Source organism: Falco cherrug, chromosome 7 (genome assembly GCF_023634085.1).
Source record: "Falco cherrug isolate bFalChe1 chromosome 7, bFalChe1.pri, whole genome shotgun sequence".
Taxonomy (NCBI): Eukaryota; Metazoa; Chordata; class Aves; order Falconiformes; family Falconidae; genus Falco; species Falco cherrug.
Genome location: NC_073703.1, coordinates 18,436,521 through 18,451,837, shown reverse-complemented (window position 1 = coordinate 18,451,837; position 15,317 = coordinate 18,436,521). Strand labels below are relative to the sequence as shown.

The 15,317-nt window shown below is 44.9% G+C and overlaps 1 protein-coding gene across 10 annotated transcripts in view; it reads right to left on the bottom strand.

The window, feature by feature from the left end:
* TCF12 (transcription factor 12) overlaps positions 1-11,910 on the bottom strand; it is a 173,895-nt gene extending 161,985 nt beyond the window's left edge. For 4 of the 10 annotated variants that reach the window (XM_055715647.1, XM_055715646.1, XM_055715650.1 and 1 more), the window contains exons 1-3: positions 11,635-11,780; positions 10,407-10,506; positions 9,555-9,627 (exon numbers count right to left, since the gene is read on the bottom strand). In XM_055715647.1, the coding sequence (XP_055571622.1) occupies positions 9,555-9,627; positions 10,407-10,481 (148 nt within the window). In that variant the 5' untranslated portion in view covers positions 10,482-10,506; positions 11,635-11,780. Of the gene's footprint in view, positions 1-9,554; positions 9,628-10,406; positions 10,507-10,799; positions 10,981-11,634 lie in introns of those variants that run through there. The other 6 variants (XM_055715642.1, XM_055715648.1, XM_055715643.1 and 3 more) reach the window with 4 other exon arrangements.
* Between the last annotated feature and the right edge of the window lie 3,407 nt (positions 11,911-15,317).

Genomic DNA, 15,317 nt, shown 5'->3' with positions numbered 1-15,317 from the left:
AGAGAAATCAAGCTTGCAAAGTGATGTTGTTTTAAATTAAACTTTTAATATTTTTCTCACACATTATATGCAAATGGGTATGAATCACACTCAGCAAGTTTCATGTTTCACTAAATCTTCTGATTCTCTTATTATTGCCTCCAACTAAAAAACACAGATTTTTTTTCTTTTAGATAGTTGTTAAAGATTCAGATTGTACACACAAAATTCAACCATGTGCATTCAGGTTTTATTTTATGCAAGGCTTGGAACCACTCAATACACTACAGATTTTGTCTGTAAAACCTGAACCTGGAAGAAGACAGGAGAATTATAAATCAATTCACTCTCCAAAGGCAATAATATACATATTAAAATTAGCAATACATTTTGGTCCTACTCTAAACAGAATAAAAAAAGATACCAGGTATTACTACAGATCAAGTTCTTGCTTATATTGAATTAAGGGCAAACGTTGGTTTAAGCTCAATTTCATTTAACACACACGCACAGTTCATTTAAGATGCACAATCTGATACTGATTGTTATTTTACCCCAAAAGGTACTCAACTAGAAATGACCAAATTTTTATTTTGTTTTACTGGGTGTGTTTTTTTCAACAATTAGTTCTGCCTACTCATCTTTACATTTAAAAAAGAGGGGGGAAATACACAGTCTAAAAAGTAATTTTCACAAATCAAGTCTCAGAATACACTGCTATATAAAGCTCCAACCCAGCCTAACTTAAGTTTCTCCATGTTACCATTGCTTCGTCTTCAGCAGCACAAAGAGCTCTTCCAGAGACAAGGCACAAACAAAATGTTTCCTGCATTTTTGTTCAGACAAGAGAAAGTAGAACAGCAAAAGCAAGTGGTTCAACCTATCACTAGAACTCCACGTAACTAACAACCCGATGAAGACACAGAAATACCACCATTTCTGCAGGACAGCTGGGGGGGGGGGGGGGGGGGGGGGGGAAGTCTGCAATACCAAAAAAAGCAGACTTGAAAAGCGTAATATAAGTGTCTCACATGCTTACAAAAAAAACCCCAAACAAACGACAAACCACAGTATAGGCAATCTCTGCAGAAGATCAGGAGCAAGAAATCAGGTCCACTGCAATAAACAAGATTTACTTCAGAAAAAATAACTCAAAACTGTCAACTGTATGTAAAAAGGTCTACCTATTTTCCACATACCAATAAAGAGAAATTGTGTGTAATACCAGAAATGTACACTTTTTATCTTCTTTTTTAAACGCAATTGTATTGTATGAGCAGTTTTTTAAGTTTTCCATAGCACTAAACTAATACAGAAGTATACAAGACAAACCTTACCCAGTTTTATGCTAAAGTTTTACTAGCATTCCTAGAGAGCATTACCCTACCACCAGGGCTGTAAAGTAAACCCTTTTTATCAAGTCTCTTCTTCTTCCACCTCCCATTTCGAAGTATTCCTTAAAACACCAACAACAATTATTCTGTTGTGATCAAGCGAGATTTCTCTAAATTACATCAGTAAGAACATGAAGTTTATTTAATTTAAAGCAATTTCATCTCCTTCTTAAAAACAAAAAAACCCACACACAACAACAACACACACAAAAGCCAAACAAACACAAAAAAACCACCCACAAACCCACACATCCCTAGCATACAAGAGGAATCTAACAAAGTCCTAAAGATTGATTGGGTACATTTTAGCCTGATTATCCTCTGAAGACAATGGGATATTATTAAATATAACAGAAGCTGCTCTTTCTGATCATTCTTGGTATTCAGTTAACATCTTCACCAAAAAAGTATGTCCTTTATGGTTTTGAATGTTCTGTTTACAAACATTGCTTTGTTTTACAAACGAAAAAAACAAGGCACTCATTCAAGACACTTAAAAAAATTATCATTATCTCATCTCAGACTCATAATAGGAAAAAAAAAAGTGCCCCTACAACCACTAGTAAATAATGGGGTTTAGTATTTAAAAAGTCCACAAGTACTTCCAAATCATCAGGTTGAGGTATACAATAGAACTGGGGGACTTGTAAACTTTCCTATTAATAAAACACCCAACAAACTGAAGGAATGGTCAGCACTGATTAGGGGGGGGGGAGGGGGAAGATCTTAAAAATACATTTACTGTCCTTATAATACTTTTCCCCCTTTTCTTACAATGTTTAAACACCAAAAAAGTGATTAAGGTGTACACTGAATTTAAAACTACTTATCAGTATTCAATAACAATCTCCATCAAATAATTCACATACAGAAGAAAACAGTGCCTCTTCTTACTTCTTTATTTACTATTTAGTGACTTCCTCAGTGCAGAATATATGAAACTAATCAAGTTTTGCTATATACTTCTCAAGGAGTGCTGACACATTAGACAATGCCTCTAAAAAAAGCTTTCTAGAGAACATACTTTATTCAATGAATTCATTTACTGAAACTGACTTTTCAAATTTGATAAACTATAGTATTTCTTTTGAAGGAAATTTAAAATAGAAGACATTATATAACATAGATCGCATCTGGCTGTATAGGTAATTTAAGAAATTATATAAAGCTTCTAAAAATGCTCAGTGTTATTCCCCAAAAATGTAATCCTCCGACATTAGAATACCAAAAAAAAAAATTAAAAACATATAAAAAATGAACTGCATCTCCACAGTCAAGATAAGTCAGCTCAAGAGGTCTAGTAAACTACTAAAGTTAATAAACATCTTTCCATTTTAGAAATAGTCTCCACAAACCCCAGTCTTACCAAGTGATATAGTATTACATTAGTGTTTTAATCATCCTTCTGTTCACAATACACACAATTTTCAACATTAGTGTAGTATACTATACCTTTAGCAACTTAAATAAAGCAGTTTACCAAGTTTATAGTAGACTATATAGTAGATTAACAGAAATGCATGTAAGAGTATCTATAGGCTCAACTATGGATAAAGTAGAATTATCTGAGACAAACAGCTGTCATACCAACTCGATAGCAAAATGACTAAGGGGTTAAGTTCCATTTGTGTGACAGCTGGAAAGAAGGGGCGGTGTATGTGAACTTTGCTATATATGTATGAATGACAAGCTTTTAACGTGAAATTCCCTTGCCAAAGACCACAAACAAATAAAACCAAAACCCCACATACCCTACCAAAAGCTACAGACATAATAAAAGTATTACAGTAATCAAGGGACTGAGTATAAGTTCAGCTGTCATTAGAGGACAGACAAATACCCAAGAATCTCATTTATGCTTCTCTTTAAAGAAAAGGAACTCCTCAGATGAGACACGATTTTTCCTCAGTCTCTTTTCAGGATACTTCCTCCTTTTCACCCAAACCTTCAGTCCTCGTGTTTACATCTACATCAACACTACTCTCTGGGTAAATCCAAATATACAGCAACAACTTCAGATCATATTCCTTCCCACATGCCATTAAGACCACTCTCCAAAGCACCTGGATACTCTTCAGCACTTACAGCGGATCAGCAAAATTTGGCAGATCAAAGAGCTGCTAGCTGGGGTGGATGGTGATGGTGGGAGGTGCCCCATCCTGGGTAGTTTTACATCAGCAAAGGACAAGGCACTACTGGGACCCCGGACATTCTGAAGCTGCCCAAAAATAACACTGCAAAGATCTTCCTTGAGTTGCAAGACAGTAACATTTATATAGGGATTGGACGTTAGATGTTGTGCTTGTAAACACAATGACCAACCACATCGCTGCTCTCACCCAGGGAAAACTGATTGCTGGAAGTAAGAGATAAACTTTTTGAAAGAATGCTTTCTACAGGTCACTACAGCAAAAGTTACAGTTTCCCTTATTAACAGCTTCAAGTGTATATCTAACCAGAAGACAGGACAAACACGACTAGAAATTCTACAATTTGCTATTTGAAAGACAGCAAGGGATTTCTGACCAAGTGACATGAGGTTTATACCATCACCTGAAGTGATAAGGGCCATTTCAAAAGAACGGCCAATGGCAACAAATGGTGGACAAACACCTACTTACCTGGTCACACAGCTACATTCAGAACACTGTTACTGTTCCATTTTGGTTTTGGTTTGGTTTTTTTTTTAAATCACAAATAAACCTCAATATCCATGTGACCACAAACACCTTGCAAGAGACCACCTGCTTTAAAGTTGGGTTATCAGTTCCCTCCATTTATCCAAAAATTTTTCCTCCCTCCTCTTTCTTAAATAAGAATATGGAAGAAGTTACTTAGCCCTTTTACATGCAGTACTTTTCAGGACTGTTCATGGAGTATGTGTCTGATAATTTACCTTTACAAAGGCAAAGGAAGGGGAGGAGAAAAAGGGACAGCAAGAGTGAGAGGAAGGCTGCCAACAGGCAAGCAGCAGAGTCACATATTTATCAGCACTGCATCACCTTTCTAGGTTTCTAACTGCAATAGGTGAGAGAACCAGACCGAAACATTCATCTCACTTGCGTCTGGCCCATTTGAAGGGTAATTGATGGGTCTCCCCTACAAACAACTAGAGGGGAAAGCAGCTACGGACACCTTTCTGCTTTCAAGCACAACCCTTCCCAGAAGAGGACAGAATATAGCACCCTTCAGGCCCAAGAGGAAATACCAGGTTACCAGGTCTGCTCATTCACTTCTAATGGAGCTAGAGGACAAAATCCGATACTAAAAATAAAAATAATAAAGCAGCCACACAGCTGCATGACCTAATGTTTATGTTAACACGCCACCCTAGATTTCTGGCATTTAACACACACTAAGCTTATCTGCTTTTGAACAGCAAACAAAACCACACAAGATCATAACACATTTTGGATGATAAAACCAGAAATAAAGGCATTTAACTATTTTTTTTTCTAATTTGATTTTTTAAGAGTCTGTCGTGACCTAACACATTGTAGGACTAGACTATGTGACTACATGAGACCTCTCACCGACTCCTTAATACAGAGATTGGGAGGAGGCACTGGGAATTTCCTACACCTCAATGGCACATCGCAACCATAAACACACATAGAAAGGTATCAGGGAACTGATTCTCCTTAGGAATCACAGTTCTGAAAATGAAAAAAAAAAAAAAAGTATTTTGAAAGGTTAGGAGCACTGATTTACATAAACAAAAAAGTCTCATCTTTCTGCAGTTTTTGCCAAGGCTGTGATTTGGCTGTCAGAGTTGAGAGTGCCTTTTCTCAACGCTTGCTGTAGATTAATGAACACATTGTTTAAAATACTATCCAGCCAGGTGTCTCACCCAGGTTGCTTGCTGTTTTTTGGGGGTTTGTGGTTTTGTTTTTGGTTTGTTGTGTTTGGTTTTGGGTTGGTTTTTTGGCGTTTTTGGTTTTGGGGTTTTTTTGGGGGGGTGGGGTAAGGTGTACAAGGAACTGTTGATGCAAAACTAAAAAGGAAATAAGAGTTTAGAAGACTGACAAACAGTAATGGAGTCATGTTTTGCTAATTTTGTTAATGCTGTTTGGTAACTTAACAGACCTGCTAAAGAACTGCCATTGTGTCCAGTCTCAAGACATGGGGCCCTAATTTAGGGACACCCAGGTTAATGGCAGGCTATCGACTTAAATGGTCTTTGCATCAAGCCACTAATTAGTGGCCTATCCCAATCCATTCCTTACAAACTCAGTAAATTAGCAGAAAGAAGTGGAAAGGGCAGCCTCTTGCATTTGCATTAAAGGGACCAAAGCAATACAAATGGAGATCAAACAGACAGATTCAGGAGCTTTTTTTCCATGTAGGGCTAGGATGAGGAATGTCTGGGTACACACAAGACTTGTGCCCAAAGCTGTCCACACACCAATGCGTGCACTCGTTTTTCACAAGCTTCAGGAGAAACAGGTAAGAGGTCATATTTTGACAACTTAGCTCTTTAACTGTACCTCTTTAAACTCTTACCACTTTGTTTGCTGTTAGACGTCCACATTATCTTACCTCAGCTTTTCAACTGATACATCCCATATGCAAGTGCACAGCCACATGCAAAAAAAATGCCATTGGTACATAATGCCATCCTTGAGGAGGCTACAAAAAAATGAAGCTAGTAGGCCACCTAGGAAGATACTGTCTCAGTTATATTCTTCTTTAGCCTCTAACAAGTTCCTTGCATAAGAAAAGGAAAAAGGGGTTTGTTTTGTGGTACCACACCTGAGATTAGAAAATTTCAACCACAGGAAAAATTGAAATTGAGATCAAACCTACCGGGACCCATAGGAAAATTGCACTATTGTTGCCTATGGCAGGCATTTGAATATTATGACTAGATTTTTATGGAGTTACTGTAATAAATAAAGGGCATTGGGCAAAATCGGTAACCATCCAGGTCTGTATTGGCACATATTTTGTGGCTTTGACAAAAGCCAAACAAAGCAAAATTTCACTGTAAATCATAAAGACTGCTCTTACCCATAGCAGCAACATAGAAAATTTTGATTTTAAGAATAATCTGCAAAGAAGCCTGATGAAGAAGCCCAATAGAACGTAGTATCTCTGACCTTTGCCTTCTCCTTCTACAATTTCTAAGACAGAAATGGCTTTATCTTCACAAGTGGGCTTTGGAGGGGAAAAGAATGGGAAGTTCTGTTTTAAACAAGAGATAATTACAGCAAGTATGACAGGGAATGTTTTGTGACTTAACTCACTGACTTATGTATCAGGTTACTTTTCCAATATGTTAATTTTCACCAGTAGTCTGACCAAGTTATTTGACTTTATCAGCAGCTTACACAACTTACTGTCATAAGATACTACGATATATCAGATTAGTTCACTTATTTCATCTGCAGCTTTCATTCATAACTGACTGACCTGTAAAAAGCAAGCCTGCCCCAACACCAGACTTGAGCTATCTTTTAATCAAAGTACAGTATTTGTATGTTAATCCATGACAGCATTTTCCTACAAATTACAGGTATCGGTCATATTAGCTGTTTTATTTATTTTACGCAATCTGATGACAAACATATTTTTACAACACAATCAATAGAAATATTGCAAAATTGTATCAGATAGAGCTCGTTACACCAGAATTAATAACATTCATCCTGGTATTTCCAACACTTTGCAAAGCCACACCTGAAAAACAAACGGAACTTAATCATCTTCGAACAGCAACTAATTTGTCCTTTTAAACCGGGGCCCTGGGTGGTGGTAAGGAAAACGCATCATGACCATTCCTTTATTGTAAATCAGATTTCCCAGAAATATACAGTCTTAAGAGCCATGCAGACAGGCAATTGATTTAAACCTACTTAACAGGGGCCGTTAAGCTTCATCTAGGTGGGGACTCTATAATAACAAACAATAAACACATTCTTATTGCAACTAAGAAAAGGAAACCGGAAAAAGAAAAAAACCTGAGTTTAACAGGAAAGATACTGAAGGAAGCTTCACGTCTGTCATGCCATCAAAATCATAGAAAGTCTCTGTAAGAGGCAGCACCACTCCATATTCAAAGAAAAAAAATTAAAAGTACTTTTTAGGAACCTGTGCATACAGTGCTTCACAGTACTAGATAGCTCAAAGGAACGAATACCTCCTCCTTTCATGTTTCTCTTTAAAAAGTGGCCTCTAGTAGTAAAACCAAAAAAAGTTTCAAACATTGTTTCTCCCAAAAGTTACAGAACACTTGCAATTAAAGCAAGATCACAATTAAATCAGAATGCTAGAAATTAAATGCCTGTACTTTGTCAGCAAACTTAACACAGTCATTCTACAATACTTAACACTGACTCAGAACACAACTAGTATCGAAGTTTGGCGCCTCTCACTCCTGCAGAGTGATCTCCCTAGGTCAAGACTTAGGTCATAACGTTACAAGAATTAGGGCATACAATCCCGCTAACCAGTAAACCTCTACAACTAGAAATGTTTTAAATTCAAGCCCACAACTATATACCATTATGTTTTCCAAGGGGAATTCACTTGAGGTTGCAGCTTGCTTGACAGCTGCGGTGTATTGCTCATGATTGGTATCTGTGTGATGATACCCTATACTGGTGAAGAAATTCAAGGAGTCAATAACACTGTTTCTTCCAGAAAGCTAAGTATTCTGGCATTCTCTCTTTTTCTGGGCCATCCAAGGAAAGAAGGGGACACATTACCTACAAATAGGGCAAGGCCCACTACCGAAGACTGATCTGAGAGCTAAAGTAAAAGTGAAAGCTTTATTATTCAACAGAAAGTTATTCTACTCTCTCAGGAAAAGCAACGGGAAAGGGAGACAAAGGTGCTCAGGTTGTGCTCCCCACAATAAGTTTTGGCTGCCTGAATGTCTTCTAAAGCAAGCTTTTGAGAAACAACAGTCCTGAATATTTGGGTTTTTTTAAAAAAAACTTATTAACTACACCGTATATGAATTTGCTGTGTTACTATTGCCAGTTATTTAAACCTGACACACTTTCAAAGAGCAAAACAAAACCACTTACATATTTTTAGGAGAGAAAAAGTTAAAAGCTTCTTCAGGTATGTGACAATTGCAACATCTGCTACATATTTTCATTAATTTAAATGTGGCAGACAGTTGAACTCTCTGAATAGTCTGCAAAATTATGATTTAGAAGTTTTAAGATGCCTTTAAAAACAAGTTTTAAAGCATCACTAAAATGCAAGGTGTTGTTTGGATTCTCAAAGTAACAGCTCTGGCAGTAAGAGCTGAACAGGCGATGTTACTGCACAACTTCAAGCAACTACTTCACCCCTCTACTGCTACTCTAAAAATAAATTCTCATTAACCTTAACTAAAACCACAAACATCACTTTGTTGTATTCATAAAAACAAAAATATCACTTCACAGTATTCACAGGCAGTAAGGATACATTAAAAAAAAGAGCAAAACACATTGTTTAAAAGTTACTTTCGTTTCTCTTTTGGTAAGTAGTAATAAATACACCCTTCACAAGAATGATACAAAGTATCTGTTAAAAAAATGCACTTATTTCCTATCACAGGCTTAGCCTAAAAGCCTCTCAAAACAGCCATTAGGTGGACCTCATTGAAAAGATACTGAAGCCACAAAATACATGAGACTTGTGAATAGTTACTTGTTTTCCAGATGCACTGATAAAGCTTCAGCATGAGAGAGTTCTATTGGTGGAGATCTTGAGAACTACCCAGTACTAGAAAATTGTATTAGCCTTACATTTTCCTTAAGAACTGCATTTTGAAATATATCCTCGAGTCAAGAGTATTTCATTATTTGGCATTTCACTTAAGTGTTCTCCCCTTTCATACAGGGGCTAGGAAATACTTACCGGTAGGTTTGATTTTATCAAACTAACAAAAACAAAGAAGCCATTAACTTTTAACATAACAGATAAACAGACCCCTTGCATGTCAGTATGACTAGGGATACTTAACACCTCGCTGCACTGGTATGAGTAGTCTGAGGCATACAGGGGAAAAGGATGGTTAAAGTACTATAAAGTCAGATCAAAAGAGCACATCTCTAATTAATCTGAATGTCTTATGAGAATATGTACAAGTGAAGGATTTACCACACTTGAAGCACACAAAGACTAAGCTAAAAACATTGAGATCTAGTTACATGAACTTTATGTATCTTGGATGCACCCTACCTGATCCACTGAACTGGCTGCTTCCTAGCGTAGTTGGTCTGGTTTTCCCACTATTAACAGGTGGGGAAAACATCTGCAAAAGGAGGGAAAAAAAAGTGTTTAAATTGGCTTTGAAACTCTGTGCTAAATTAACATAAACTTTTAAAAGATGTTAATTGGAAACAATTATTTCATTCATTTTTCCACTAGAAAATAAACATAACGCAAGATGCGCATGTAGACCCATAAAACCAACAAGCTAAAGCACTCCTTGCAATTGACTTACACCACAAAAATCTCTTCTCCACATAAACACAAACAAGTTTAAAGAAAATAAAATGAGACCTACTACTATGATGGCGATTTAAAATTGTTACAGATCTTAAATTTTGCAACTTAAAATGTGTTCCTTGCTGATCTGTGAGTTTCAAGTCACTGGGATAAAGACAACTTTTGAGGGGCCAGTAGTTTTCTGTTGTGTTTATAAAAATCAAGCACCCTTCTGAAATCTGTTCAAAGCATCACACAGAAAACACCTATAATTTTCTATGCCAAAACTATCCATAAACAACCTCTGTTATTTGCGGGCATTTAGCTTTCTTTTGGTTTGTTTAAAGAAAGAACAAAAAAAAGCCAACGTACCAGTGCCACACGCCAGCTTAACAAACGTTAATTATTAGATTATGCCATCACTGGGTCAGCCTGATTTTAACCAGTTAAACCAATTGACCCAGCTGGTATTACAGTATTAAATCTGCAAGTCTAGACATTACATCAAAGTTCAGGTGTCCAACTTGGCTGAGCCGGAGCCAGCCTGCCCCTGCTCCGGTGGCGTTACCGGGCAGGAGCGGGGAGCCCCCGCGGATATCGTACCGCGCTGAAGTCCAGCAAGTCGCTCAGCTCCTTGTCCGTTCCTATCGCGGCCATCCTCTGCTGCTGGGAATTCATCTTCCTCCGCTCCTCCGATCACCTCCTGGGCGCAGGGAGAGAGGCACAGGCAGCGCTTCACCGCGGAGCCGGCCCCCGACACCGGCCCCTCCCGCCGAGGGGCCGCCGGTACCCGCAGCCCGGCGCTGCCGGCGGCTCCCCCGCACTAACCAACTCTCCTCAAGTTTCCCCCGGCTCCCTCTGCCCCCGCATCCCAGGCTCCCCCACCGCCAGCGGGGCACGGTCGCGCCGCAGCGGGGCCGCCACCGGGAACCAGGTCCGCCCCCCCGCGGGCCGGCGGGAGCGCCGCGAGCAGCCGCGCCGAGCCCGGAGAATTACCGGGAGATTAAGTGACTCACGGGCTCCGCAACAATGGGGCGGGCGAGCGGGGCGGGATGCGCCTCAGCGCGGCCATCTCTGCCCCGGCATCGCCGCCCGGAGCCGGCGGCCGGCTCGCTCCCGCCCGCGCCCCCGCCCTCCGCCACCGCCGCTCCGCTCTCGGGACCGCGGCGGGGCCGGGAGCCGCCCCCGCGCACCGCACGCGCACACGCGACGCGGAGCCGCCGGGCGCGCGCGCCGCCGCCGGGCGGGCGGGGGGCGGAAGGCGCGTGCGGCGGCACGGGAAGGCGCGGGGTGGGGGGGGGGGGCGGGGGGCCGTGCGCGCGCGTTGGGGGGGTGGGGGGGGCGCGCGGGGAAGGAGGGGCGGCGGGGCCCGCGCCTTCCCTTGTGCCCGGCGGGGGAGCGGCGGGGGCGCTGCCGCAGCCCCGCTCCCCGCCAAGTTTCGGAGCCGCCCGGCGCGCCGGGGCCGCGGCCGCCGCGATCCTTTATGAGTGCCGGGAGCCGCGCGGCCCGGCCGCTGCCCGCGGGGACCCGCTCCTGCCCGGGGCCGGGGGCCACAGCCCTCCCGGGGTCCGCGGCCCGCCCCGCCGCCAGCGGAGCCCCCGGCACGCCGCACACAGCGCCCCGCCGCCCGGGCTGGCGGGCCCTGGCTGCCGCCCCTCGGCACTCGCCTCTCGGCGCCTCCCTTCCCCACCGCGGCCTCCCCGCGGCCCCCAGGCAGCCCCGCTCCCGCCCGGCCGTGCCCCTCGCCACCGCCTCTGCCCCCGCGGGCGCCCGGTCGCCGCTGCCCTCCCCTGCCGCTCTCTGCCAACTTCTCCCGGCCGCCCGCACTTACCTGCTGCCCCCCGGACGCTCCGGTGACCAGGGCCGGGCCGGCGGCGGCGGACGGGCCGCGGGCTGGGTGGGAGGCGACGAGCCGAGCGCTCCCCCCCCCCCCCGCTGGAAGGAACTTGTGGGTTTCCCTCAGGCAGACATTTTTTTGCTTACCGAGCCTCAGCACCACGTTCACGGCTCCGGCTCCGTATCCCTCCGCGCCAAGCGCCGCCACGGCCTTAACCCTTGCCGCGCCGCGTCGCTGCCGGCCGGGGGCGGGCGGGAGGCGCTGGCGCGCTGACGGCGGCCCCGCGGCCACCCCTCGGAGCCGGCCCGGCCCCCGCCTTACCCCCGAGCTCCGCCGGGACGCCCCCCAGCCGGCTGGGGAGGGGGGGGGGGGGCGAAGGCGGCGAGTGGATGGCGGCGGGTGCGCCGCGCGGAAGCCCGGCGGGCGAGTGGCGGCGGCTCGGGAAGCAGCGGGACCCCCCGGCCCGCCCGGGGACAGCGCCGCGGGCGCACGGCAGCAGCCCCCTCCCCGCCGCCCCCCGCCTCCAAACCGCCGGCAGCAGCGCACGTTCCCCGAAGGCATCCCCGCGCTCGCCCCGCACACGCACGCCCGGCGATGTGCCGGAGCACTTTTAATGGGTCAGTACAAGCACACAGCCCCGCTGTGCAAACACCACCGCGCGTCAGTCACATCGAGTTCTGAGCGCTCTGCAGCAGCTTCCCCTGAAACACGCGGTTGAACCCGTAACGTGTCAAAGCGCGGCAACACGCACGGCGGTGCGGGAGCGTGCGGCTCCCCGGAGGGGGCGATGCCGGGGCCAGCAGCCCCCGCCGGGCACCCCCGCTCCCGCCCGGGGACAGGCGCGTCCCGCCGTCAGCGCGAACAGCCCGGCCTGCGGGGAAGGTGGCTGCAGTGTGCAGGCGGCGGGGCGCGGGACAAGGTGCGGGGCAGGGCAGGAGCGGTGCGGAGCAGGAGCGGGGCAGGGCAGGGTGAGCGTTGGTGTGAGCAGGGCAGGAGAGGTGCGGAGCAGGTCGTGGAGCGGAGCAGGCGCGATGCGGAGCGGGGCAGTATAGGTGCGGGGCAGGGCAGGAGCGGTGCGAGACAGGCGCAGTGCGGGGCAAGGCGCGGGGCAGAGCAGGCGCGGTGCGGATTAGGGTAGGCGCGGTGCGGGGCAGGGCGCGGCCCCCGCTGGCGGCGCGCAGCCGCCCGCGCCTCTCCCGGGCCTGCAGAGCCCCCCGGTGGCACCGCCGCGCCACCGCCCGGGCCCGGCCCCGCGCTCACCCAACGCCGGGCGCCGCCGCCCGCCCCGCTCGGCTCCGCGGGGGCACTAAGGGCCGGGAGCCCCGGTGGCTCCCGTCACGGTCCGTCAGAGCGGGGGGAGTGGGGAAACGGCGGGACAGGCGACCTCAGCCCCGCAGGAGCTAAAGCGCTGCGGACGGTTAGCGCGGTGCGGGAGCGCACGGGGCGGGTAGGGGCGGGGGTGGGCGCCCCTCGGGGGTGCTGCTGGCGCCCCCCTGGGCTGGCACGCAGCCAGGTGCACGGCGCGCTCCGGCCCCCGCCGCCCCTTCCAGCTCCGCTCTTCCCACCCCCAGCTCCAGCTCCAGCCTGTGACACCTTCCGCAGGAAGGGGAGGGTGATAACAAACTTACCACCCCCGGGCAAAGGCACGCTGGAGGTTTTGGAGCCTTAAAACATTCTCCTTCGGTTTTCTCCCATGTGTGCCGTGTACTGGATGATCACCTGGGCCTTGTGATTCTATGAATATTCATGTATTTGCCACTTAGAAATGCAGGAAGCAATTTGTATTAAAATATCAACACAACGACTTCCATTCCCTGTGCCCCTGAGGGACATAAATATGTACTTTTTCTCCTTGATGTATAAATAGTCGTTCACTTGAAAGCACCCAGTGACAGAGATCACTATACATTTCATGAGGAATGCCCTTTAACATATTTTAGTTACAAGGAAGACCCCGTTTACATACTGTGAAAATACTATTGTTTCTCTTGATGTCTTATTTCTTAACCAGCACTGGTGCTCAGTACCAGCTAGTACCTCTGCGATGCCAACAAGCCTTGGTCAGAAAACTGACTAAATCTAAAGCAGCTGTAAGCAGGAATGCTAACAATTGTTTGTACTGATATGTAATGGTATTAAAATTAATTTCAAATGCAATACTTTTTATTTGCTCTCTGACCTAAGGTTTTAAGTTTCACATTTGTAGGCTTTTTTTTTTGCAGCTAGAAAGTTTTGAGTGGAAGATGAGACATCCACAAAACACATGACATAGGGCTTCAAGATACACAAAATACCGTAAGAGATTCCATTTGGCCCACAATGACGTGCCACTTTCTCATGCAGACGCTAGCAGTAAGCACGCTCATTACCAAAAGCCACATTACAGCAGCTGTTCTGCTGCATTGCTTCTCTACGGGTTGACTGTCCTCTTTGAAGAACTTCACTTCCAGGCACGTGTAAAAAAAATGACTGAAACATAAATGAAGTTTCCAGAAATTATGCCAGACAACTTAGCAAGTACCCCAGGACTCAGGGAAGGTATGCTTTGGCCAAAAATAAATCGTGAGTACAACCTAAAGGAGATTGCTCCGGGGAGCCAAAATTGTAATGACTTGGCTGAATCAGAAATTCCAGAAGAAACTCATGCAGGTAGCTTGAGTAAAACCACTGTGAAAGATCAGTAACTATCACGTCCTGAATTACAATAAAATTGTAAAAGAGATTTAATCTCATGTTTCCCAGGTACCAAACATCATCTCTGGCAAAGATTTGGAATCTTTAACCTACTCAGTTGCTAACCCCTCTTCATGTAACACTGATAAGAATTAACACGTGCACTCAAAACATCAAGGCACGATATCCATGCAATAATGTCTTTCACCTGTTCTCAGACTCTCCAACCCCTTTCTTAAGCTGCTACTTAGAATCCTTTTATCTCTGACACTACCTGTAAATTATTCCTGTTCAGTGCAAATAGGATTTTTTTTTAAAAAAAAAAAAAGACATTGCATATCCTTATGTCATCAGTCATACACAGAAAATGAAACAGAAAACAATGTGGTCAACATTTATAAATAAATAAATAAACAAACAAAACAAACAAACTCTCTGCTTTTAGCTATTTAGAGATCTTTATGAGAAAATATGACTAAGACTTCATAAACATTTTAAAACACTTGAAGAAATAGGTATCTGAAACCTGGTTGGGACAATGACAAGAGCTGTCCATTTGCAACTAAGCAAATACTTTCAGTTTCATTCCTGCTTCAATCCCTAGTTACGGTTCTGATTCTTTCTTTACACATGTGCAAATGTGGCAAACATATGACACAAATTGTACAAAACCAAAACCTGCCAGCTTTGCTGTGACACAATGGTACCCACCTTGTACATTACACACAAGGCTGAAATGCTACTGTCTTCTGCAACTGTTACACCCTTTTTTCTTTCACTTCTTTAAAAACAGAAGGTCTTCCCTACCTAGGGAGCAACAGATCCGGTGGATAGCAGAGGAATATAAGAGCAATCATAAACAACAATTGTTTTGCTAGTGGTTTTGTAAGCAAGGACTCCAGCGATCAGGACTAAGTTCCTGAAGATGCTTTCCCATTCATATTATCATCGGTGAATTTTCTATCAAGATAAATGAATGTACTCATCTTGCGGGCAAATAACCT